Source organism: Pongo abelii, chromosome 12 (genome assembly GCF_028885655.2).
Source record: "Pongo abelii isolate AG06213 chromosome 12, NHGRI_mPonAbe1-v2.0_pri, whole genome shotgun sequence".
NCBI lineage: Eukaryota > Metazoa > Chordata > Mammalia > Primates > Hominidae > Pongo > Pongo abelii.
The window spans coordinates 95634199-95659511 of record NC_071997.2 but is presented as its reverse complement, the minus strand read 5'-3'; the positions used below and the strand labels follow the sequence as shown (position 1 = coordinate 95659511).

General features: G+C 37.8%; 1 protein-coding gene across 11 annotated transcripts in view; it reads right to left on the bottom strand.

Annotated features, from left to right (window-relative positions):
- The window catches only part of HEATR5B (HEAT repeat containing 5B), a 117981-nt gene that overhangs the window by 53317 nt on the left and 39351 nt on the right, over positions 1-25313 (bottom strand). For all 11 annotated transcript variants that reach the window (XM_054548218.2, XM_063713723.1, XM_024242659.2 and 8 more), the window contains exons 19-25: positions 21496-21655; positions 20686-20875; positions 18222-18391; positions 13110-13254; positions 9140-9379; positions 8380-8631; positions 1132-1313 (exon numbers count right to left, since the gene is read on the bottom strand). In XM_054548218.2, coding sequence (XP_054404193.1) covers positions 1132-1313; positions 8380-8631; positions 9140-9379; positions 13110-13254; positions 18222-18391; positions 20686-20875; positions 21496-21655 — 1339 coding nt within the window. The remainder of the gene's footprint in view (positions 1-1131; positions 1314-8379; positions 8632-9139; positions 9380-13109; positions 13255-18221; positions 18392-20685; positions 20876-21495; positions 21656-25313) is intronic.

The window sequence follows — 25313 nt, the reverse complement described above, 5'->3', positions numbered from 1 at the left end:
TTTTAGATGAGGTATGGTGCACTGGAGAGAAGATTTTGCCATAATCACAGAAAAAAAAAATCTGTTACTTCCTTGTTAACAAAATTTTTTTATCCTTCATATAATCCCCCACTGCTAGGATTAGTCTACTGTGCCTCATTTGAATAACTTAAGTACAGGTACAAATCTCAGGAGCAACAAGTAGATCCCTCTTCTGAATGAAATAAATAAAAAAAAAATCAGCTGGGCACGGTGCCTCAAGCCTGTAATCCCAGCACTTTGGGAGGCTGACCGAGGTGGGTGGATCATGAGGTCAGGAGATCGAGACTATCCTGGCTAACATGGTGAAACCTCATCTCCACTAAAAATACAAAAAAATTAGCCGGGCGTGGTGGTGGGTGCCTGTAGTCCCAGCTACTCAGGAGGCTGAGGTAGGAGAATGGCATGAACCTGGGAGGCGGAGCTTGCAGTGAGCCGAGATTGCGCCACTGCACTCCAGCCTGGGCGACATAGTATCTAATTCTTTCAGTAATACTTTTTTTTTGAGACGGAGTCTTGCTCTGTCACCCAGGCTGGAGTGCAGTGGTGTGCTCTTGGCTCACCGTAAGGATGGTCTCCATCTCCCGACCTCGTGATCTGCCTGCTTTGGCCTCTCAAAGTGCTGGGATTACAGGTGTGAGCCACCGTGCCCGGCCTCAGTAATACCTTTAACTGTTGTTATTAAGAGTTAATTTATCCTTCATTATACAAGGGGCAACTGCTATCTATTTCTAAAAATGCTTTTGAAGGTTTGCCATATAAAAATAACGGCAGCAAATCCACAACACTCTTTTGAAGGTTCCAGGTTCCTTTTCTCTCTTAAAGGGCAGGGCTAAATATCTAAACACAAGACTGGAAAGCTGAGCTGGAATTTCTATTCTAGTTTTATCACTAATATGTTATCACAACTTAAAAATAGTGACAACAGCTTGACACTTATTTCTTCATTTGTGGGGTGACTAAAACTATGTAACAGACAACGGAGATAAAGAGATGCATTCTACAGAAATAAACAGATCGCAGTTCCAAATGCAGTCCTCCAGGAAGTCTGCACTTCTTCAGTAATCTGTCAAAAGATCAATTTTAAGTTCTTAAATAAATAGAAAATCTCACATTAGCCTGATACTGCTCCAGTATCACATGACCTGGAAATTCTGGCTCAGGCACAGACGCAAACTTCTTGATAATGTCTTCAAGCGCCTGGAGCCCAGCCATTCGCAGCTGGTTGCTATGATCAGTTGCAGCCATGAATGCCATGCGAATGAGGTCAGAGAGATGAAGTACCAAGAGGTCATCTAAAAATAAAAATAGAATGCAAAAATGAAAACTTTTACAAAAATAAGTGTAATAACATAAAAATATGAAATGAAATAAATTTTTGATAAAAAACACAATCCACATATTTCGCAACTTTTTGAAAATAGCAAAGATATTCTTTCAAGACAACTTCCATATCAATCTTTCAAGAATAGTGATATACAATACAGTAATGTTGATGATGTTATAGGATGTACAATGATATGTGATGCAAAATACTTTTAACATAACTTTCCCAAAATGAGTTTCTGATCCTTTAAAACAAAGGCTTGGCAGACTTTTTTGGTAAAGAACCAGATAGTTAATATTTTTGGCTTTATGAAAGAAAATAGAATCTTGGGACCCCAAAACTCACTATGCCAAAGAGAAAGTGAAGCTTGGGAACTGAGTCTTGCAATACTGCCTTTTGTTCCCAGGTAGCTGTAATTTCACAACTGTGTGTCATTGCCTCATTTTAAGCCAGGTTCCCACAATGATAGAAGGCCAAAAATCTTCCCAAATGTTCTCCTCTCACAAATTGCTCACAAGGAATCTTTCAGAATACATACCCCCCACTAAGAACCAGCCCTAAAACCAAGTTCTGTTGAATCTCACCCTGACAATGTCAATTACCAGCTTATTTTCACAGGTATAGGACAACGACAAGATGAGAAATCATCCCTCTCTCTATGCTGTGGCCAATGCATAACTGACTTTTTCCTGTATTCCCCTTTTCACATGTAAAATGTAGATTTACTGAGGCTAGGCAGGGCGAAGTGGCTCAGCCTGTAAACCTAGCACTCTGGGAGGCTGAGGTGGGTGGATAGCTTGAGCTCAAGAGTTTGAGACCAGTCTGGGCAACATGGTGAACCCCATCTCTACAAAACATACAAAAATTAGCTGGGCGTGGTGGCGTGGACCTGTAGTCCCAGCTACTCAGGGGGCTGAGGTAGGAGGAGCCTTTGAACCTGGGAGGTCAAGGCTGCAGTGAGCCGAGATCATGCAACTGCACTCCAGCCTGGGTGACAAAGTGAGACCCTGTTTCCAAAAAAAAAAAAAAAAAAAAAGATTTACTGAGGCTAATCAGAGCCCCACAGGAATGTAATAACCATCTGACTCACTGCTTACCCTCCGTTCCCTTTTTTTTTTCCTTCCTGCTGTTCTTTCTTCTTTAAATAAGGAAGTTCCCAAAACCCCCTTTGGAAAAAACACAGGTCACAGATGCTCCTGTTACCTGTGTTTTTTCCCAGGTGAATCCTTAACCTTGGCTAATAAACCTCTATCAATTGATATCTGCTTCAGTCACTTTTTGGTTCACACTTTGCAGGCTATATTATCTCTTTTTATCTTTTTTTTTTTTTTTTTTTTTTTTTTGAGATGGAGTATTGCTCTGTTGCCCAGGCTGGAGTGCAGTGGTGTGATCTTGGCTCACTACAAACTCTGCCCCCAAAGGGTTCAAGCGATTCTCCTGCCTCAGCCTCCCAAGTACCTGGGATTACAGGTGCCCACCACCACGCCCAGCTAATTGTTATATTTTTAACAGAGATGGGGTTTCACCATGTTGATCAGGCTGGTCACAAACTCCTGACCTTGTGATTCGCCCGCCTCGGCCTCCCAAAGTGCCGGGATAACAGGCGTGAGCCACCATGCCTGGCCTCAGGCTATATTATCTCCATTGCAACTACTCAACTCCACTGTTATGGTGCAAAAGCAGCCACAGACAATACGTATAGAAATGAGTGTGCTGTGCTCCAATAAAACTTTATTTACAAAAAAGGCTGTAGGTTGGATTTGGACGGTAGGCTGGAGTCTGCCCAATCTCTACTTTAGAAAAACTCTTGTCAGGAAACTTAAATCTACAAAATAAGAAGGAAAAGACTTTTATAATAAGATATGGAAAAGGGAAATGTTTTTCCTTTTAGTCCTAGAGTAAAAGTTGTCCTGGATCTGTATGAACAAAGTTTAAAAGCAAGTCTCAAAATAATTAAAATGATACCAAGTAATTTACATCCCAGAACAAAATCCAAAATTATTTTGGAATACACCAAAATCCAGCACTAATATCGTAAAATTTACAATGTCTGACATCTAATAAAAAATTACCAAGAATGCAAAGAAGTAGGGAAATATGTCTCACAACAAAGAGGAAAAAAAATCAGTGAATAGAAACAAGTCTAGAAATGAAAAAGATAAGAGAATTAGACAGGGAACTTTAAATATCTATTATCAATATGTTTCCTATGTTCAAAGAAGGAAAAGAAAAGCACGAAAATAATTAAGGGAGAAATGAAAGGTAGAAAAAAATCACAAAGGGGAATTTAGAGATATAAAGTAAAATATCTGAAATGAAAACTACACTGGATAAAATTAATAGAGATTAAATACTAAAGATCAGTGAACTTAAAAGACTTAGCAACACAAATTATCTAAAGAAATTACTAAGCTCAAGGTCTATAAAGTTCTTCAGGAGGCTTCAAAACCCACGAAGTCTTTTTGAAGCAGTGACATATCTATGGCTCAGCCTGATCCCCAAGCAGTTCCTATTTAAAGAAGTTTTTGTTGTTACTGTTGTTATCGAAGTTACAAGATGTGTATCTTCAAATTTTTTCATGTGCCTACTAAAAAAACTAATTGTAGAATCTTGAGTTTAAAAAGAATATCTGGCCAGGTGCACTGACTCATGTTTGCAATCCTAGAACTTTGGGAGGCCAAGGCGGGCAGATCACTTGAGGCCAGGAGTTTGAGACCAGCCTGGCCAACATGGTGAAACCTCGCCTCTACTAAAAATACAAAAATTAGCTGGGCATGGTGGCGGGTGCCTGTAATCTCAGCAGCTCAGGAGGCTGAGGCAGGAGAATCGCTTGAACCCAGGAGACTGAGGCTGCAGTGAGCCGAGATCACAGCACCGCACTTAGCTTGGGTGACAGAGCGAGACTCTGTCTCAGAAAAAGATAAATAAATAAAATAAAAATAAAAAGAATATCTGTTGCTTTGTGGGTGGGAGGCAAGCAGAGAAGGGAAAACATTTGGCTTCCTCACCTATAGGAAGCAAAAACACACCACCAGTAAAAACAAGGTTTTGAACTAGGTATGTTGAAGAGATATCTGCACTCTCATGTTTACTGCAGGACTATTCACAATAACCAACATATGGAACCAACCTGTGTCTATCAATTGATAAAGAAAATGTGGTATAAATACATAATGGAATACTATTCAGCCATAGAAAAGAATAAAGTCCTATTATTTGAGACAACATGGATGAACTTGGAGGCATTAAGTTAAGTGAAATACGTCAGGCACAGAAAAATACCACATGATCTCACTCATACGTGGAATCTAAAAAAGTTAATCTAACAGAAGTAGAGAGTAGAATGGTGGTTACCAGAAGTTAAGGGTAAGATGGGGATATGTTGGTCAAAGTACATGGAATTACAGTTAAATAGGAGGAATAAGTGTAAGAGATCTACTCTATAGCACGGTGACTATAGTTAATGACAATACACCATATTCTTGAAAAATGCAAAGATGGTGGATGTTAAGTAGTCTCACACAAAAATGATAATGAGGTGTGAGATAATGCATTTGTTAATTTGCTAGATTTAACTATTCTACAATGTATACATACTTCAAAAATCTTGTTGTACATGATATATATATTTGTAAGTCAATTAAAAAAATTTTGCCCATCTGATAAGCTAGAAAAGATGGTAATTATGTTATATATGTATTTTACTACAACAAAAAATTGAGAAACAAACAAACAAGAATGAGGTATAATAAACTATTGCCAAAATTTGGGAGAAAATTCCCAAGGCAGTAGGAAGTAGATTAAAATGGGTCTACTTACATTATGCCAACCTAAAAGTAAATAAAAAGACCTATTATTCCTCCTGCACTCTATCACCTAATTTACAAAGTCTAGGACCATAGCAATCTACCAAACCAAAATCTAGGTAATTGTTTCTGGAACGAGAGCGCCACTTTCCCCAACAACCAGAGTGCTGCTGCTTCTCTGCCCATCTCTATGTCTACCCTTCCGTCTTTTTTCTAAATCCTAGGAAATGAACTCTTGAAAAGGTGGGAATGAGAAGGGGACTGAGCAAAAACTTCAAAGTGGAAAGATAATTCGGGGGTTTATTATATTCGGGGAGTAGTAATTCCCTACAATTAAAGCATAGGAGATAGGAAGATGAAGAGATGAAGATGATAGAGGAGAGCCTGAATAGTACATTTATTGGGTCTATACTTTTTCATATACTCTGCCATGACTGTTCAGAATCAGAATGGCAGGCGGTGATGTTAGAAAGCATCCTGTTAGAAAGGATCCAGAACAAAATACGCCAGACACTGGAATCTAGGTGGGAGCTGTTACAACAGCTTACCATCCAACTACAGATGGGAAATACATGAACAACAGAGAACATGGGCAATCCACCCCCACACTGAGAGAAAATTCCAAATATGGAGAGTACTCTTCTCTTTCAAGAATATATAAACAATTAAGTTTATTAAAGAAAAATGCAACCAGGGAAAAGAACGATTCTGAAGATTCAGAGAAATGGCTAATCTCTGGAAACAATGTTCTATAAAAACCAGAATAAAATTAAAAAAAAAAATCATGCAGCTTCCTCGATAGGATGAAAAGAATCATGGCTGCTATGGTATAAAAACAGAAAACCTTAGAGAATAAAAAGGATATGATACAATGGAGGTGGGAGAAACGTAGACAAATTACAGGAAAATTAAAAAAATTAAAGCAGACTTAAGATTACTAATGAAGGCAGAAAAAAGCAAAACATCAATGTATAAAGAAAAAACCTGTGAGGATCTCTGAGAACTAAGGTAAAAGGACAAGACACAATGAGGAAGAAAAACAACAGTTAAGAAATACAAAGAAAGGCCAACCTAAGGATTTTCACTATTCCCTAAATGTAGTATGCACACTTGTGATTCCTTGGCTTTACAAATTCTCTTACTTCCTCTGATTCTTTTTATTTTATTTATTTATTTTTTTGGCAATCAGCTTTTTCATGTTGAATCCCTCTGCTTCTAATAAACCAGTGTGGTAGGCAGAATATTAGCACCCCAAAATCTCCACACCTAATTCCTAGAACCTGTGAATATGTTACCTTGCAGGGCAAAAGGGACTTTGCAGATGTGATTAAGGTTATGGAGTCTAAAACATGGAGACTGGCCTAAATTATCAAGGCAGACCCAATCTAATCACATGAGTCCTTAAAAGCAGAGCACCTTTCCTGGCTGCAGTCAGAGACATGTGACGACCAAAGAAGCATTAGAGAGATTTAACGCTGCTGGCTTTGAAGAGAAAGAAAGGGAGCCGTGAGCCAAGGAGTGCAGGCAGCATACACAAGCTGGAAAGAAAAGGAAAGGGATGTCCCCTAGAGACTCCAGAAAGGAACACAGCCCTGCCGATGCCTTGATGTTAGCCCAGCGAGACTCTTGTTGGACTTCTGACCTACAGTACTGTAAGATGATAAACTTGTGTGATTTTAAACCAAGTTTGTGGGCATTTGTTATAGCAGCAATAGAAAACTAATGCCACCAGTCTCTTATAACCCTTTCTCTGCCTTTAAAACTAATCTTCAAAATAACCTCTTCTGTGACATCTTCCCTGGCTTTACAGGAAATGAATACTATGTGTTTTTTAATGTTCTCAAAGTACTTTAACATACTACTATCGGGACATGCCATAACTATTTGACTGAGAAGTCTGTCTCTGTGTCTTCTAGGCTATAAGTTCTTCCAGGGTATGGACTATGTTTTTTTCTTCTATGTATCCTTACAGTATACCAAAAAACAGGATGCAGTAAATATTTGCTAAATAATGACATGAACAAAAACACTATGTTCATGATGTATTGTGCTTTGCTGATAACCTATATTCAGAGTCTCATTTTATACATGTTGTACTACTGTTTTACAGTTTGTATGTTTTTGAGACAGAGTCTTGCTCTGTCGCTCAGGATGGAGTACGGTGGCATGATCTCGGCTCACTGCTACCTCCGCCTCCCAGGTTCAAGCGATTCTCCTGACTCAGCCTCCTGAGTAGCTGGGACTACAGGCATGTGCCAGGATGCCCACTAATTTGTTGTATTTTTAGTAGAGATGGGGTTTCAGCATGTTGGCCAGGCTGGTTTCGAACTCCTGACCTCAAGTGATCCACCTGCCTCAGCCTCCCAAAGTGCTGGGATGTAATTACAGGCATGAGCCACCGCACCCAGCCTGTTTGTTTTAAAAACATGTATGTGAGCTCTGCTGCTTCTTAAACACAATGAAATAAACCAAAAGGCATTTTCAATTCATAGACGTCAATATTGTTAACACATACAATTTGTCTTCAGATATTTAAAAAATGACTGGGCGATGAAGAGACACCAAACTATAGGATAAGGAATCTGTTACTCTATCACCTCTCAATTTCTCTGGGTCTCTTCAACTATGAAATGAAGGTACTGGGTCTGATGGTCTCATTGTAAATTCCCTATAATATCAGATTCAGGGGATACATGGTATAAAAAGTTTACAAAAGATAAAAAATAATGAGATAAAAATTGTTTCCATAATAAACAATTTTCACCTTTTCAAAAACACCTAATAGCACTTCTGAAATTTGAGAGTTTGAAATCTACCAGGGCATTCATGAATTCTGATACTCTCCATGGCTGGGGACGGCAAAGCTCACTTTATTTATATGCCTTAAAATTTTACCATTTCCTTTGCGCTGAAATGCTAAAATCCAGGACAACATACTGAGAAAACCTAAGTAACTGCCATCATTATCCTTTGGGCAAATGATTAAATAGACACACAGATCAATCTATCTTGTGGACCACCTTCTTCAACTTATCTTTCCAATAGGAATCAGAAGATGACAAGTATGCAGAGGGGACAGAAAACTAAGATGAAAGGCAAGAGAACTTACAATAAATAAATGGCATATTCTAAAGCACGCTATATCCGTCGCAGTAAAATATCTCATAGCAGTAAAATATCTCAAGCTGTAAAAATGCTTTGGGGAAAAAGTACTGATTTTAAATTTACTTGTAGGGTTTCGAAGTTTAGCAGAACGTGCCAAGGCAAGATCAAAGTGAGCCTGGTCTGCATTCTCACACAAATTGATGATTCGACACAAGCAATCGGCAGCAAATACTCGAGTGGCCCAGCGAGGGGCCACAAAGGGCTTTGATTTATCTTCTTCACCTAACGTGGTAAACATGGTATCATCATCCATCTCATCTTTCTTTTCAGCTTCTTCATCTTTTCCACTACTTAAGAGAGCTGCAGTACTCATATCTATAACAAGAATAAGGAATATTATAACAACCTCACATAAGCAAAAATGATCCTTTAAATAGAGTTATTAATGTTAAAATTTTTTTAATTTTAAAAAAGACTAAATTCTTACTTGCTGGAAAACAGTAAAACTAGCAAAATTTTTTTTAAACCATCAAAAGCCAAGGAAAAGATAACATAAATTACTTTTATATAAACTACATTTACATATTTCAATAGTTTTACATACTATGTCATACTCTAGAGTAACTTGGGATTTTTATACATGAAAATTTAGTTTGAACTTCCAAAAAATTTTGAAATATATTTTCCCAACAATATAAAAAAGCTCATTTGTTTATAACATAATTTAACTTTCAACACTTTGACAGAGATTTGTAGATCAAAAGTTATTACTTTTAAATATAAGCTCAAATTTACATGTATGTATCTTTATACATATATCTATATGTATATATCAGAAGTAAAACAATTTCCATTATTTTAAGAACGCACATTAAATACTTACCACTAGAAGCTGCCAGGACATCTTTACAAAGCATTAGCCAATGAGAAAGTTTTTCTACTGCCAGCGAAGAAAGCATATGTCCCAAAGTGTCATGAATATCAGAACATAATTTTCGATCTGTCTCCCGATCTAGCATTCCAAAAAGAAGTCCCTCAAGACCAGTTTCTGTTATATTAACACCTTGGTGCCGGCAATGGATATCACTTCGAGAACTAACCCCAGGTGCAAAAGGATTGACATCTGAAAGGTAATTTTTACAAATGAATTTGTATGGTATTTTGGTGTACGCTATAGGTAACAATTATGATAAAGACCAAGTCTTACATATAAATTCACAACAGCCACAAAACCAGCTAGCTATATACAATTTAACTATGGCCTCTAGCTTACGTATCTTTGGGATTATAATTTAATCTGGCAATTAGAGTAAAACCTCGAACTGTAAAACTGTTTATTCTGAGATATTGTAAACAAATCTCAGGGAACGCTCAATAAATACTTGATTCTAATAAGAAAAAGTGTGGGACAGAGATATACTGCTAAATATATTTAACAAACTAAAAATCTGTTGTATTTGTTAGAAGAATAAATTGAAACTTATTCAGTCTTATAGTTCAGATTTTAAAATTTTTATAAAGCCAGAACACAAACTCTAAGTGGATTGTATCCTAAGAGTTCATTTAAAAATTGGGAAAATCCAAGACCGGGCGCAGTGGCTCACGCCTGTAATCCCAGCACTTTGGGAGGCTGAGGCAGGTGGATCACCTGAGATCAGGAATTCGAGACCAGCCTGGCCAACATGGCGAAACCCCGTCTCTACTAAAAATACAAAAATTAGCTGGGCATGGTGGCGGGTGTCTGTAATCCCAGCTACTCAGAAGACTGAGGCAGGAGAATCACTTGAACCCAAGAGGTGGATGTTGCAGCAAGCCGAGATTGTGCCATTGCACTCCAGCCTAGACCACAAGAGTGAAACTCCATCGGGCACAGTGGCTCACGCCTGTAATCCCAGCACGTTGGGAGGCCAAAGTGGGAGGTTCACAAGGTCAGGAGTTCAAGACCAGCCTGGCCAAGATGGTGAAATCCTGCCTCTACTAAAAATACAAAAATTAGCCAGGTGCAGTGGCAGGTGCCTGTAATTCGAGCCACTCGGGAGGCTGAGGCAAGAGAATCGCTTGAACCTGGGAGGCGGAGGTTGCAGTGAGCCAAGATTGTGCCACTACACTCCAGCTGGGTGACAGAGACTCTGTCGCAAAAAAAAGAAAAGAAAGAAAGGAGAGAGAGAGAGAGAGAGAGAGAGAGAGAATAAATAAATAAATAAATAAATAAAAATTGGGAAAATCCAAAGAGTAACAACAACCAAAAAGCAATGTTGTCACGAAATAGTGGTTAAATTTCTTGCTTCATCGGAAAATCTTTTCATTCTTGTAAACAGCAGTAGTATATAACTGGTGGCTTTAAGAATGAGTATTATTACGCCCTCTGAAGTCTAGAGCCCACTGAACCCTGAAGGGAGTAAGATAGAGGAATGGAGCTGAAAGGTAACTATTTTTGTTGTGTCACCCCAAATACAGAATAAGGGGAGGTTTGAAGAAAATAGCCATAGTGAGTGAAATTCTAAAACAATAGAAAAAGTTAAACGAAAGGGTTCCAAGAAAAGAGAACACTAGGAAGAGATTAGGCACAGAGACTTTTTTTTTCACTTAGCAGTAGATAGTGAATATTTTCCCATTTCAGTAATTATACTTCTATAGTATGAATGTTAATGGCTACGTAGCAAACCAATAAATTAAGGGAAAATTAATTGATTAATCACTGAGGACAAATTCCTTAAAAGAAAATTAACTGATTAGAGGACGAATTCCTTAAGAGGGAATTTCTAGGTCAAAGGGTAAGCACATTTTGAAAACTTCAAGGACATAGTGCCAAAAAACCCTACAGAAAATGTGCATGACTCGACATTTCTATCTGTAGTACAAGAAATATCTATTCCTACTTTTCCCAACACTGGTTATAATTATTATTTTTAATCTTGATCAGTTTTATAGAAGAAAAATGCTATTTTATGATTATAGCAACTTGCAAGTGTTAAATCACTGGAGGTTAAAGATATTTGTTATTTCTTCTTTATAAAATGTGCTCTAGTGGTTTTTACAAGGTGCAAAAACGAATTAACATTGCAGGCCTGAGACTACCTTAGTAAGACTTAGTTGCAAGGTTAGCCCTTGGCTAGCATCTGGGAATTGGGTTTCTAGAGGTTTCCCACCATTAATTCCCTGATAAAAGTGGCTCGCTGTACCTAAACTGTGGCTTCTGCTGAACATCTGCTTTCCTTCTGAGTCCGAACTTTTGGTATGTGCCAGGCAGGCAATGCCTATGGGATCAGCCCCCAGTAAAAACATTGGGCATTAAGTCTTTAATAAGCTTCTCTGGGAGAATACATTACACGCATGCTGTCACAATCCATTGCTGGGTTGCAATCTCTATGACTCCATGGGGACAGGGCTCTGGGGAGCTTGTGCCTGGTTTCCTCTAACTTCTTCCTACACACCTTTTCTTCCTTTTGTCATAATAAACACAGCCAGGAAAATGCCTATACACTGAGTCCACCCAGGAAATCATCAAACCTGGGGGTGATCTTGGGGACTCCAAACATACTCATTTGTAAAAGCTTTAAACACTTTTATATTTTATTAAATACATACGTTAGTAAATAAAAATTAGTTAATAAAAATATATTTTGTAAATATTTTTCCCTATCTTAGCTGTCTTCCTGTTTTTCTTTTCTTTTTAAAGAGACAGGATCTCACTATGTTGCCCAGGTTGGACTTGAACTCCTGGGCTCAAGTGATCTGTCTCAGCCTTCCACGTAGTCTCAATTTTGTTTATGGCAACTGACATGTAGAAGTTCTGAAAATTTATATGTATTCAGAAGAGCTCTGTACCTACTTTTGGTGATGTTTTCTCTCCAAAAAACAGTAATGTCTACTGTTAGATTTTTATAATAAACGTGTTTAATATTCTTTATAATAAACTTCTTTAATATTCTACAATTCTTCTTTAATATTCTATGTATGTATGTATTGTATGTATGTCTGTTAATAAAGTTCTTATGCTATGCTAAAATTGAAGTTATTCTTGTATCTTGCTTCTTTGTATCCAAGCAGCTTCTAGGCATTAGAAAACTTTTATAAGTAAAAATTTTCCCGCATAATAGGGGAAATATCTCTGTCAATTAAACTCTTAAAAAGTTTCCAAACCACCTACACTTAGATATCAGAAGACCAGCTAGGAATTTAAGCTATACCTAAAACCCTCCAAAAAAAGCAGAAAGAACTAAAGGAAGCAAAGATCAACCTTTTGCTACCAAACATCTACTGACATTTCATAGTTTTATTGGCTACTTTGGTCTTACCTTCTTGGAGGAAAAATTACATCACAAGAGGCTAACTACCATCCAGAACTGGAAACCTTCAAAGTGCCCCTAAAACATCCTCAAGAAATGGCAGAAATATTCTGATACTAAATATTATTCAGTTTTTTTAAGCTGCAAATAATTTTCTTCTAAATCCAGTCGTTCACACCCATCTTTTTACTTATTTATTTACTTACTTCCTTACTTTAGGAGACATGGTCTTACTCTACCACCCAGACTGGAGCACAGGGGCATGACCTTAGCTCACTGTAACTTTGAACCCTTGGGCTCAAGTGATCCTCCCACCTCAGCCTTCTGAGTAGCTAGGACTACAGTTACACAACACTATGCCCAACTTGCAAACATTTTTAAAAAGCAAAAATGCAATATTATCAAGAAAACCAAATTGGAACTTTAAAAGTGGTAATGGTTTTATTTAAAAGAATAAGACATCTGGCCACATTTCAACACAAAAATGTTGTTTGATAAATAGTACTTATTTTAAATGTAAAAGTATTTAAACATAAAAGAACATTGAGCAATAATATAACTTACTGGCACTACTGCTCTCTTTGTCCCCTGCATTTTTTGCCAGGCTCATGGCATATTCACATACTTCCGCTGCTTCTCTTTGTGCAAGTTGCCGAAGACATGCCACAGCTGCTCGTCGAAGTAACAAATGGGAACTACATAAGTGAACCTGTAAATCATAACAATGTTAGGCAATTTCTCTTTAAAAAGCTTAATTCTTTACTCTTATTTGCATAATGAATATATTATATAATGTATATATATATATTTTTTGAGACAGAGTTTTGCTCTTGTTGCCCAGGCTGTAGTACAGTGGCATGATCTCACTACAACCTCCACCTTCTGGTTTCAAGCGATTCTCCTACCTCAGCCTCCCAAGTAGCTGGGATTACAGGTGCCTGCCACCACACCTGGCTAATTTTTGTATTTTTAGTAGAGTCGGGTTTTCATCACATTGGCCAGCTGCTTTTGAACTCCTGACCTTGTGATCCGCCCACCTCGGCCTCCCAAAGTGCTGGGATTACAGGCATGAGCAACCGTGCCTGGCCCTAATGAATATATATTAACATCTTACTTCTGAAGATGGTCTTCATTTAACAACCTCAGTTGTTTAAAATATAGTCAAATGATGGCCTTCTGACAAAATAATACTACTAATAAAATATACAAAAAATATGTTAGTAGCCAAAATAACTGTCCCAAGATCTGTGCTCTAAAGCTCATACAATATACTTAAATGAAAAATCCAGAAGGATCTTCTGCACATCTTATTTTACATTTACACATGGTCCTACTCAACTTTGTCATCTAAATTTTTTAAGTATATAGAGATCAAATGTAGTGAATGAAAAGTTAGGGGGCAGAGCACACCATATTTGAAAGCAAAGGAGGTTATTTATTAAAGTGAAAAAAACAAATCAAGCAAACACAATCACCTGAAAAAATTGCAAAATGGGGCCTTTTGCCACAGACTTTTTTTCATCTGAAAGGTCCCTAAATATAGTACACTCTAAAACATAAAAGTATAAGATGCAACATGGCATAAAAGTTAAGAACTCAGGCACAGCTGCCAGACTGGGTTTGAATCCTGGCTCTGTCACTTATTCCTGTGACACCTTACACAAGTTACTTAGCCCCCCTGTGCCTTGATTTGCCCACATGTAAGGTGGGAATATTAACTCCTCCCAGGAATATGGTATAAATAAGTAAAATGCTTACAATGCTGGCTGGCACATGGTAACTGCTCAATAAATGTAAGCTATTATAATTATTAGTATAAATCTGACTCATGAAGGAAATATTAAATTATGTTCCAAGTGCTGCTTTTTAAGCAAGGAAGTAATCTTTTAGAAAGAATCCCAGACACAAATGATGGGCATGGAGAAGAACACGTGTATGGAATACATCTCCCCTTCACAATGCCAGACAGTATATTTTTAGGCTATTAACATAGCATTTATAACTCAAGATATACTTGCATAAAATTCATAGCCTATGAAATTTATACCAAGCATTAATAAAATAAACTATAACTGAGGAGAAAAAAAATCTGACAGATTTTTATCAACCAAATAGTTTGGTAATTTTTTTTTTTTTTTTTTGAGACGGAGTCTCACTCTGTCACCCAGGCTGGAGTGCAGTGGCGCGATCTCAGCTCACTGCAAGCTCCGCTCCTGGGTTCATGTCATTCTCCTGCCTCAGCCTCCCAAGTAGCTGGGACTACAGGCTCCCGCCACCACGCCCGGCTAATTTTTTGTATTTTTAGTAGAGACAGGGTTTCACTGTGTTAGTCAGGATGGTCTCAATCTTCTGACCTCGTGATCTGCCTGCCTCAGCCTCCCAAAGTGCTGGGATTACAGGCGTGAGCCACCGCGCCTGGCTGTTTGTTTTGTTTTTAAGACATTGCTCAGGCTGGTGTGCAGTGGCACAATCACAGCTTACTGAGGCCTCAACCCCTCAGGCTCAAGCGATCCTCTCGCCTCATTTTTTGGTTTTTTGTAGAGACAAGGTCTCATTATATTGCCCAGGCTGGTGTCAAACTCCTGCACTCAAATGATCTGCCTGCCTTGGGCTCCCAAAGCACTGGGATTACAGGTGTGAGCCACCGCACCCAGCCAACAAAGTATTTTATTTATTCCTCTTCCTGAAAATAAAGACATTTTGGAACTTTCAAATACTCCATAATTAATTCGAAAGCTCAAGCATGGTCATATCAAATGTGAAGAACAAGTCACTTAGTCTCTTAAAGTTTCTGCCTTTTTATTTTTACAGTGGGGACAATATCCAACCCACCCATCTTACACAACTGCTGTAATAATCAAATGATAAAACATATATGGAGAACATCACAACATTTTAATTTAGTAACAATTACAGAGAATTGTAGCTAAGAAAATACATTCAACAAATGGTGACTGGCGAAGTCTAAGTGAAACAAACAAAACACTTTACAAAGTGTTTTCAAAAACTCCACTGCAGTTATTCTCAGGTGTACTTTTCCTTTTCATTTTAACATCTGTGATATTAGAGTTGTAAAGTACAATCAATGGTATCTTTAATCCCTGTATTTATTGAAAAGATAATCCTATCCACACTGAACTGTAGTGGTACCCATGTGCCACAGTCCTAAGTTATATGACTGTGTATGTGTGAATCCAATTCTGGACACTCCATTGTGTTCCATTTGTCTACTTGTGTATCCTTGCAATACTACCCTGTCTTTCTTACTGGAGCTTATGGTAAATCTTGATAGTAAGTATAGTAAATCTTCCAACTTCATTGATCTTTACAAGCACTTTGCATTTTCCTATTAAGTTTAGAATCAGCTTGTCAATTTTTCCAAAAACACCACTCTTCTACTCCATTTAGCTTCTGTGAACAACACAACCTCTGTTTCTTCTTTAATCTCTCTTAACTGCTTCTACATATTTCTGGCTGACTCCTTTCCTCTTTTCTAAAATTTTTAAGTTGGGTTCCTCAATCATGACTCTCTCCTTGGTGATCTCATCTACTCCTATGTCTCTGCCTTCCATATAAATGCGTATGCCTCTCAAATTTACCTCTTTAACCACACCTCTCTTTTCTGAGCTCCAGGCCCATATAACTAACTATCCACGTGTCTAAAACTGAATTAATGATATCTACTCTTCCCAACCCTCCTCCTCCAACGTTGCCAATCTCAGGGAATTACATTACTATACTCAAGTCAAAAACCTAGGCCACATCCTTCTAACCCTCTTCTCCAACTATGCCCCATTAAGAGCCAATTAATGAACAAATCCTTCATCCTAAATATTATTCAAATTCATTGATTTCTCCTCATTCTCGTACTACTAACTTAGAGCAAATCACTATCATCTTCTTCCGAGAATACCATAATTCTTACCCTGTAGAGTCCACTCTCTATCATCCAGCAAGAACAAAATGTAAAAAGTGCAAATCTGATTATGTCACTCCCCTGCAGAGAACACCTTCTAATGGTTTCCCACTGCTTGTAGAATAAATTCCAAAGGTTTTATCTATGTAGAAAGTCTGCATGATGTCACCTGGTTAGTTGTCCAGTCTCATCATTTCCTCTAGGTCCCACGTCTCCGTCTTCTCTCTCAGCCTTAACCACACTAACTAATTGGCTCTTTAAATGTATGACAGCCCTTCCCAGTTTAGGGCCTTGCACATATTTTTCTTCCTGTCTAAAAGTAAATGCTGTCTACTTCAATATCATGCCCTTTGTAAACTAATTCCTATGTATTCTGCAAATCACACCTTAAATATCTTTTTTTTTTTTTTTTGGAGACAGAGTTTCACTTTTCTTGCCCAGGTTGGAGGGCAATGGCGCAATCTTGGCTCACTATAACCTCCACCTCCTGGGTTCAAGTGGTTCTCCTGCTTCAGCCTCCCCAGTAGCTGAGATTATAGGCGCCTGCCACCACCCCTGACTAATTTTTGTTTTAGTAGAGACGAGGTTTGACCACGTTGCCCAGGCTGGTCTCGAACTCCTGACCTCAGGTGATCCACCCGCCTTGGCCTCCCAAAGTGCTGGGATTACAGGCATGAGCCACTGCGCCTGGCCTTAAATACCATTTTTTAATGAAAATCTTTTCTGAATGTCAGGATTATGATAGGCCTCCTGCTATATGCTCTCTTCCAGGCTTTTATAGCACTTATTTGTAAATAATATTTTTCCGTTTTCCTTTGTAAACTATAAACTTTACTATGACAAAGGCTTGATCTTGTCTCACCCACAAATGGATCTCCAGTAGGTTGCATGGTTGCTGACATATAACAGGCTATCAATAAGTATTTGAAGAATGAATAAATTAACAATTATAATGATAGCAACAGATACTCAGAAGTATCAATCAAGCTTTAGGAAATAAAATTCCGAGTAGGAAAAACTAAAAATGTGAGATATATATATATATATATATTTTTTTTTTTTCTTTTTGGAGATGGAGTCTTGCTCTGTCGCCGAGGCTGGAGTGCAGTGGTGTGATCTTGGCTCACTGCAACCTCCGCCTCCTGGGTTCAAGTGATTCTCCTGTCTCAGTCTCCCGAATAGCTGGGACTACATGTGCATGCCACCACGCCTGGCTAATTTTGCATGTTTAGTATAGACGGGGTTTCACCATATTGGCCAGGCTAGTCTTGATCTCCTGACCTCGTGATCTGCCCACCTCAGCCTCCCAAAGTGCTGGGATTACAGGTGTGAGCCACAGCGCCTGGCCCAAATGTGATATATTCTTAGCAAGGAAATAAACAGTTCATCAAGATACTTCTTAAAAGGTAAGAGAGAAAACCAGTGAATAAAATGAACTGACATAAAATGACAACTGAAGTTCAAAAAACAAACAAAAGATCTAGTATTTGATATCATAAAAGGGTGACTATAGTCAATAATAATTTTAATTGTACATTTTAAAATAACTATGGATTATTTATAACACAAATAAATGATAAATGCTTGAGGTGATGGATACCACATTCACTCTGATGTGATTATTACACACTGTAGGCTTGCATCAAAATACCCCAATCACCCCATAAATATATATACCTAGTATGTACCCATAAAAATTTTTTTAAATGTAAAATAAAATACAACTTAAAAATCAATGAATGAAATAGCTCTATACTTACACAAAGGCTAGGAACAAGGCTAGATAGATTGACATGTCGTGGTGCAAACATGTGAAGCTGCTGAAGGCAAGATATGGCAGCTGCCTGAACAAGAGAATCTGAATGGTCCTGTGTTATTGCACAACCCACCAAACAAGAGGAACGAATTGTAGAAGTTGTTGCTCCATTCCCTGGTGTAAAATGAAAGAAAATATAAAATACAATTATTTTATTAGTACCACCAAAAATATTCCTAGTAAACAATTATCCTCTAAATAACCATTCTATCCAATTATTATTCAGTTTTTTTGTTGTTGTTGTTGTTTTTGAGGTGGAGTCTCACTCTGTCGCCCAGGCTGGAGTGCAGTGGCGCGATCTTGGCTCACTGCAACCTCCGCCTCCCGGGTTCAAGCAATTCTCCTGCCTCAGCCTCCGGAGTAGCTGGGATTACAAGCACGCACCACCATGCCCAGCTGATTTTTGTACTTTTAGTAGAGATGAGTTTTCATCATGTTGGCCAGGCTGGTCTCGAAGTTCTGACCTCAAATGATCCACCCGCCTCGGCCTCCCAAAGTGCTGGGATTACAGGCATGAGCCACCGCACCCGGCCTATATGCCTATCTTTAAATGTAAACAAGGAAACCATAAAAATCACATAAGAGCTACATTCTAGTTTTATACGCATTGCCTTATCATTATCACTTTAGAAAATACTTGATAAACACCAATGCTTAATAAAAGGCACATATTTATCCTCTTCACATCCCTGTGACATTCACAGGAAGAACTATCCTAACTTTCCCAAAGAGGACAATGGGTCTAAGAAAGCGGCTTATTTAAATCACCTATTTCTCCCTATAATACCAGCATTTTGGGAGGCCTAGGCGGATGAATCACCTGAGGTCAGGAGTTCTGAGACCAGCCTGGCCAACATAGTGGAACCTCCGTCTCTACTGAAAATACAAGTTAGCTGAGGCAGGAGAATTGCTTGAACCCAGGAGGCGGAGGTTGTAGCGAGCCGAGATCACGCCACTGCACTCTAGCCTGAGTGACAGAGCAGGACTCTGTCTCCCTGGGGGGGAAGAAAAAAATCACATATTTTTCAATTTCTAGCATTTTCTTTAAGTCTTTTTCTTTTTCCTCTCTTTTTAAAAATATCTGTCAAAATGGAGGCAACATAGCATAGAGATTAAGAATGCCGGTAACGGGCTGAGCATGGAGGCTTGTGCCTGTAATCCCAGCACTTTGCGAGGCTGAGATGGGAGTGTGGGAGTGGGAGGATTGCTTGAGGCCAGCAGTTTGAGACCCCATCTCTTAAAAAGAAAAAAAGAAAAAAAAAAAAAAAGGCCGGGTGCGGTGGCTCACGCCTGTAATCCCAGCACTTTGGGAGGCCGAGGCGGGTGGATCATGAGGTCAGGAGTTTGAGACCAGCCTGGCCAACATGGTGAAACCCCGTCTCTACTAAAAATACAGGAAATGAGCTGGGTGTAGTGGCAGGCACCTGTAATCTCAGCTACTCAGGAGGCTGAGGCAGGAGAATCGCTTGAACTCAGGAAGCAGAGGTTGCAGTGAGCTGAGACCATACCACTGCACTCCAGCGTGGGCAATAGATTCAAAATAAAAAAAAAGAATGCAAGCATCGGAAATTGATCTGGGCTTCACTTCTTACTCCAACCACTCACTAGTTTCCAAAACCTTGTAAAAGTTCTTAACCTCTCTCAGCTTCAATATTTGATCTATAAAATAGAGATAATATCAGTCTCTAGGTTGTTATCCGAATTAAATAACGTATGTTAAAAGCTCAACCCTCTGAAAACATATATAATAAATGACAAAGGAGAAAAAGGAAAAACTCTGAAAGTGGTTTATATATTCAGGATATCTTTACAATAAGTTGCCGACTTGGGAGTTTAACCATTAGTAGAATTAACTCAGTGGAATTAAGTGGTACAAACACAGGCTTTAGGATCATAAATGTGCCACTCATAAGTTGACTAACTCTAGGCAAGTTACTTATCTTCTCCCAGTTTACTTCCTCATAGAAAATTAGCTAATATATTTTTCCTCTAACAAAAAGAAAAAAAAATTTAGATAATATTTACCTTATGACAGTGGTTTTTCAAGCTATGTTCCTAATCCTTAGAGTTTGAAAAAAGTGAAGCAAAAGTCCATGAAGACATGTGGATAGCACTCTAGGCCAAAGGAACTCCATTTTTAAGTTTGTTTTCATGGGACTCCAAGTAAAATTTCATTTAAAATGTTTTCTCTGCTCAAAACTTCAATAAACATTGTCATGTCACAGGTTTCTCGTAGGGATTAAATTAAATGCCACATGTAAAAAGCTGAGTGCCAGGCTTTCAGTAAATCCAAGTATTCAGTACGTAGTAGTTGTTATTACAAAATAAGTAATGTGATGGTGATATTCAGGAAATTTAAAGATAGTGATTATCTATCTAGGTTCCTTAATTTCAGATGATTGACTTACCTTGTAGTTCAGGGCCAACAGTAGTTATTATAGCACCCAAGCATCGACCCAAACACTGATGAACTTCTGTATGTGAAGGCGGAACTGTCAACAGCAAGGTAAGAACTAGAGATAATGTTGGTTCCACATAGCCACGATACATCGGACCACTAGAATCCACTATCAAAGCAAGTGAATGAAGAGACCAAGTCTAGAATAAAATATAATTTCATTTTAGTTGTAAGGAAGAATTCGAATGTACTGAATTGAGTATACTGAATTGTTACACGGGTATACTCTTAATATTTTTAGGCCTATCAAAGTGAAGTAGCAAATCCAGATTGTAGGATATTTTCACACACATTCTTCATCTTCACTGTAGTTATATTTACTTATGTATAATAGTGTCTAAAAAGAAACAACAAAAACAAAATATTCAAAGGGTCCACATGAAGATTCAGCCGATGACCCGGGACCTAGGTTGGGGTATTACAGGAAGAGAGAGAAGGATGGTTATTTAAAAAAAAAACTTGATCAAGCTAACAAATCTAAAGAAATGAAAAAAAAAAAAAAAAACAGGAAAAAAGTACACAGAATAATACACAATAAAAAGAAAATATGTTTTAAGGAATGTATGTGAATGGGTGAAATTCTCAGAATAAGACAGACTTTAAGACTAGGCTGATAAACAAAATCTTGCTATGTACTATTACAAAAACAAACCCTAATATATTTGTCCTAACAACTTACCACGGTCATTTTTATTTCATAGAGCAAATAATTTTCCAAAAAATTTTCTAAACTTTTGTAATAAAAAAACCAGTATTATACCTGGACTTCAGGGGATGTCCCATCTTGTGCTAGAGCCAATAAAATGCTGACACTGGTCTTCAGATGTTGTCCTGAGCCTATTCCACCAACATAACGATGCAAACAACCAAGAGCCAATGAATGACCAGTCCTAGATACAACATCTCGAGCCGACTTCAACCTGAAAAAAAGATTATGCTTCAAGAACTAATTTTGCTATTTCCCTATAAAAACAACAACCTTGTAAGTCACACAAAAACAGGGATTTATTGGGGAAATAAGAAAAGATTACAATCAATTACTTCTTTCTCCACTCCCTAACAGGAGTTAGAACTTCAATTTAAAATAACTACGGTTGGGTGTGATGGCTCATGCCTGTAATCCCAGCATTTGGGAGGCTGAGGCCGGTGGATCACTTGAGCCCAGGAATTCGAGACCAGTCTGGCTAACATGGCAAAGTCCCATTTCTAAAAAAAATTAAAAACTTAGTCGGGCATGGCAGCGCATGCCTGTAGGCCCAGCTAGTAGGGAAGCTGAAGTGAGAGGACTGCTTGAGCCTAAGAGGTTGAGGCTGCAGTGAGCTGTGATCACGCCACTGCACTCCAGCCTGGGTGACAGAGCAGGACTCTGTCTCAATAATAATAATAATAATAATAATAATAAGTTAAAAACATACATTTGACTGAATAAAGCCTATTTTAATTTTAGAGAAAATTTGACAATTCATTTTTAATATTAATTATTCCTTGAAAAGCCAAGACTTATTTGAAATATTTTTATATTTTTAAAAAACAAAATAACTTTTATGTTTGGTTTTAAAAATAGTAAAAAGGTATTTGTTTTCACAGTATTACATAAAATATTTTACACTTAAGAAATACCCTATAATTATGATTTGAACCTCTTTAAAAAAGGCCAATCTTTTTTCTTTGTGAAATATATTTTAAATGAATTCAAATACATAAAAAGAGATGAACATTACTTTAAAAAATAAGCTTTATTGAGACTCATATACAATATTCACCAACTTTAGGTATACAATTAAATTTTAAATGTATACTAAAATATACAATTTAATGAGCTGTGATAAGTATACAGTATGTAACCACCACATAATCATTAGAACAGAGATGTCCAAGATGAATATGAGAGGTCTTCAAAAAGTTTATGGAAACTACACATTATGCAAGAACTACACATGGATTTCAACATTTTGGGGTACCAAAATAAACTCGTACTAACTTGTTATAACATATCTGAACAGGACCTAGTTTTAAGCACCAAGAAGGATAAGAACATCAGTTTGAAAAGTGCCCCCATCAGAGCAACATAAATTCTGCTAAAGATGTATTAAGAACAAACATCAAATTTATGGTGAAGCTTGGGTGGAAGAATGGTGAAATCACCGATGCCTTACGAAAGTTTGTGGGGACAATGCCCTCAAAGATATCAGCAGTTTACAAATGAATAGCTCATTTTAACAAGAGATGAGGCAGGCCAGGCACAGTGGCTCATGCTTGTAATCCCAGCACTTTGGGAGGCCAAGGCAAGTGGATCACTCGAGGTCAGGAGTTCATGACCAGCCTGGCCAAAATGGTGAAACCCTGTCTCTACTAAAAATACAAAAATCAGCTGGGTGTGGTGGCACGTTCCTGTAATCCCAGCTACTCCGGAGGCTGGGCAGGAGAATCACTTAAACCAGGGAGGCAGAAGCTGTAGTGAGCCAACATCGCGCCACTGCACTCCAGCCTGGGCGATAGTGAGACTCTGTCTCAAAAAAAAAAAAAAAGAAGGGATGAGATAATGCCGAAGATGAAGCCCACAGCTGAAGACCATACCCATCAATCTGAGAGAAAACAATGCATCTTATCTGTGCCCTAACTGAAGAGTATTGATGATTAACAGCAGAAATAATAGCCAACAACATACATATCTCAACTGGTTCAGCTTACATAATTCTGACTGAAACATTAGAGTTGAGCAAACTTTCCACTTGATGTGTGCCAAAACTGTTCCACCCAAATCAGCTGCGGACAAGGCAGAGCTTTCAATGGTAATTTTAAACAAGTGAGATCAAGACCCTGAAGCATTTCTTTAAAGAACTGTAACAGGAGATGGAACATGGCTTTAACAGTATGAACCTGACACAAAGCGCAATCAAATCAATAGATACCAAGAGGTAAAAGTGGTTCATTCAAAGCAAAAGTGGACTAGTTAAGAGCAAAGGTCATGGCAACAGTTTTTTGGAATGCTTAATAATACATTTTGCTGCTTGACTTTCAGGAGGGCCAAAGAACAATAGCATCTGCTCATTATAAAAGTATTTTGAGAAAGTTAGCCAAAGCTTCAGCGAAAAAATGACTGGGAAAGCTTCACTAGAGAATTCTTCTCTAAGGGCAACGCTGCAAGAGTTTCAATGGAAAGTCATTAGACAATCACTTTATGGTCCTGATTTGGCTTCTTATGACTTTTTTGTTGTTGTTGTTTCCTAATCTTAAAAAAAAATATTTAAAGGGTGCTCATTTTTCTTCAGTTAATAATGCAAAAAAGACTTCATTGACATGGTTAAATTCCCAGGATTCTCAGTTTAGGGATGAACTAAATGGCTGGCATCATCACTTACAAAAGTGTCTTGAACCTGATGGAGCTTATGTTGAGAAAAAAAGTTTATATTTTTTATTTGTATCTTTTCATTCTATTATTCCAAGAACTTTTTGAAGTCTCTAATAGAAGCCACATATGTAATTTAAAATATTCTAGTCACCACACTCCAGAAGACAAAAAGGAAACAGGTGAAATTATTTTTTTTTAAATAGAAATGAAGGTTTTAGTGTCCAGGCTGGTCTCAAATGCCTGGTCTCAAGTGATCCTCCTCCTTGAAATCAATTTCGATACATTTTATTTAACTCAATATATCCAAAATATTAAAATATCAAGATGTAATCAATATACCAAATTATTGAGATATTTTACATTCTTTTTTTGAACTAAGTCTTCAAAATCCAGTATGTACTACACACTCACAGTGTGTATCAATTCGGGCAAGATACATTTCAACTGCTCAATAGTCGTATGTGGGTAGTGGCTGCCGTATTGACAACACAAGATATAGGACATTTTCATCACCACAGAAAGTTGCCTTAGGTCCCTTTGTTGTCATATTCCTTCCCCCAACATCCTGGCAACCACTGATCTGTCTTCTATCACTATAGTTTTACCTTTTATATAGTTTCATACAAATGAAATCAGATAGTACCTAGTCTTTGGGGTCTGGATTCTTTCACATAGAACAATGCTTTTAAGATTCATCCAATTTATTGTAAAAGTAGTTTGCTCTTTTTATATAGCTGAACAATATTCCATTTATGAATACATCACTATTTATCTATTCAACCATTGATAATTGTGGATACTTTCCAGTTTTTGGCTCTCATAAATAAAGCTACTATAAAAGTTTGAGTACAAGTGTTTGTATGCACATACATTTTCATTTCTCTTAGGTAAATACCTAGAAGTGGAACTGGTAGGCAAAAGAGAAGCATATATTTATGTTTATAAGAAACCATCAAACTATCTTCCAAAGTGTCTGTAACATTTTGCATTTCTACTGGCAATGTATGAGAGTTCTTCACCTACCCTTTGCTGAGATTTCAATTATATGCATGTTACACAGCTTGATATTGGTCCCAGAAGTCACTGAGACTCTGTTCATTTTTAATTCCAGTCCTTTTTCTCTCTACACCTCATTTTTGATAGTTTCTATGTCTTCAACATCACTGGAATGATCTTTTCTCAATTTCTGTGAATTTCGGTCTTAATTCTAAGCTGGTGTAAGATGT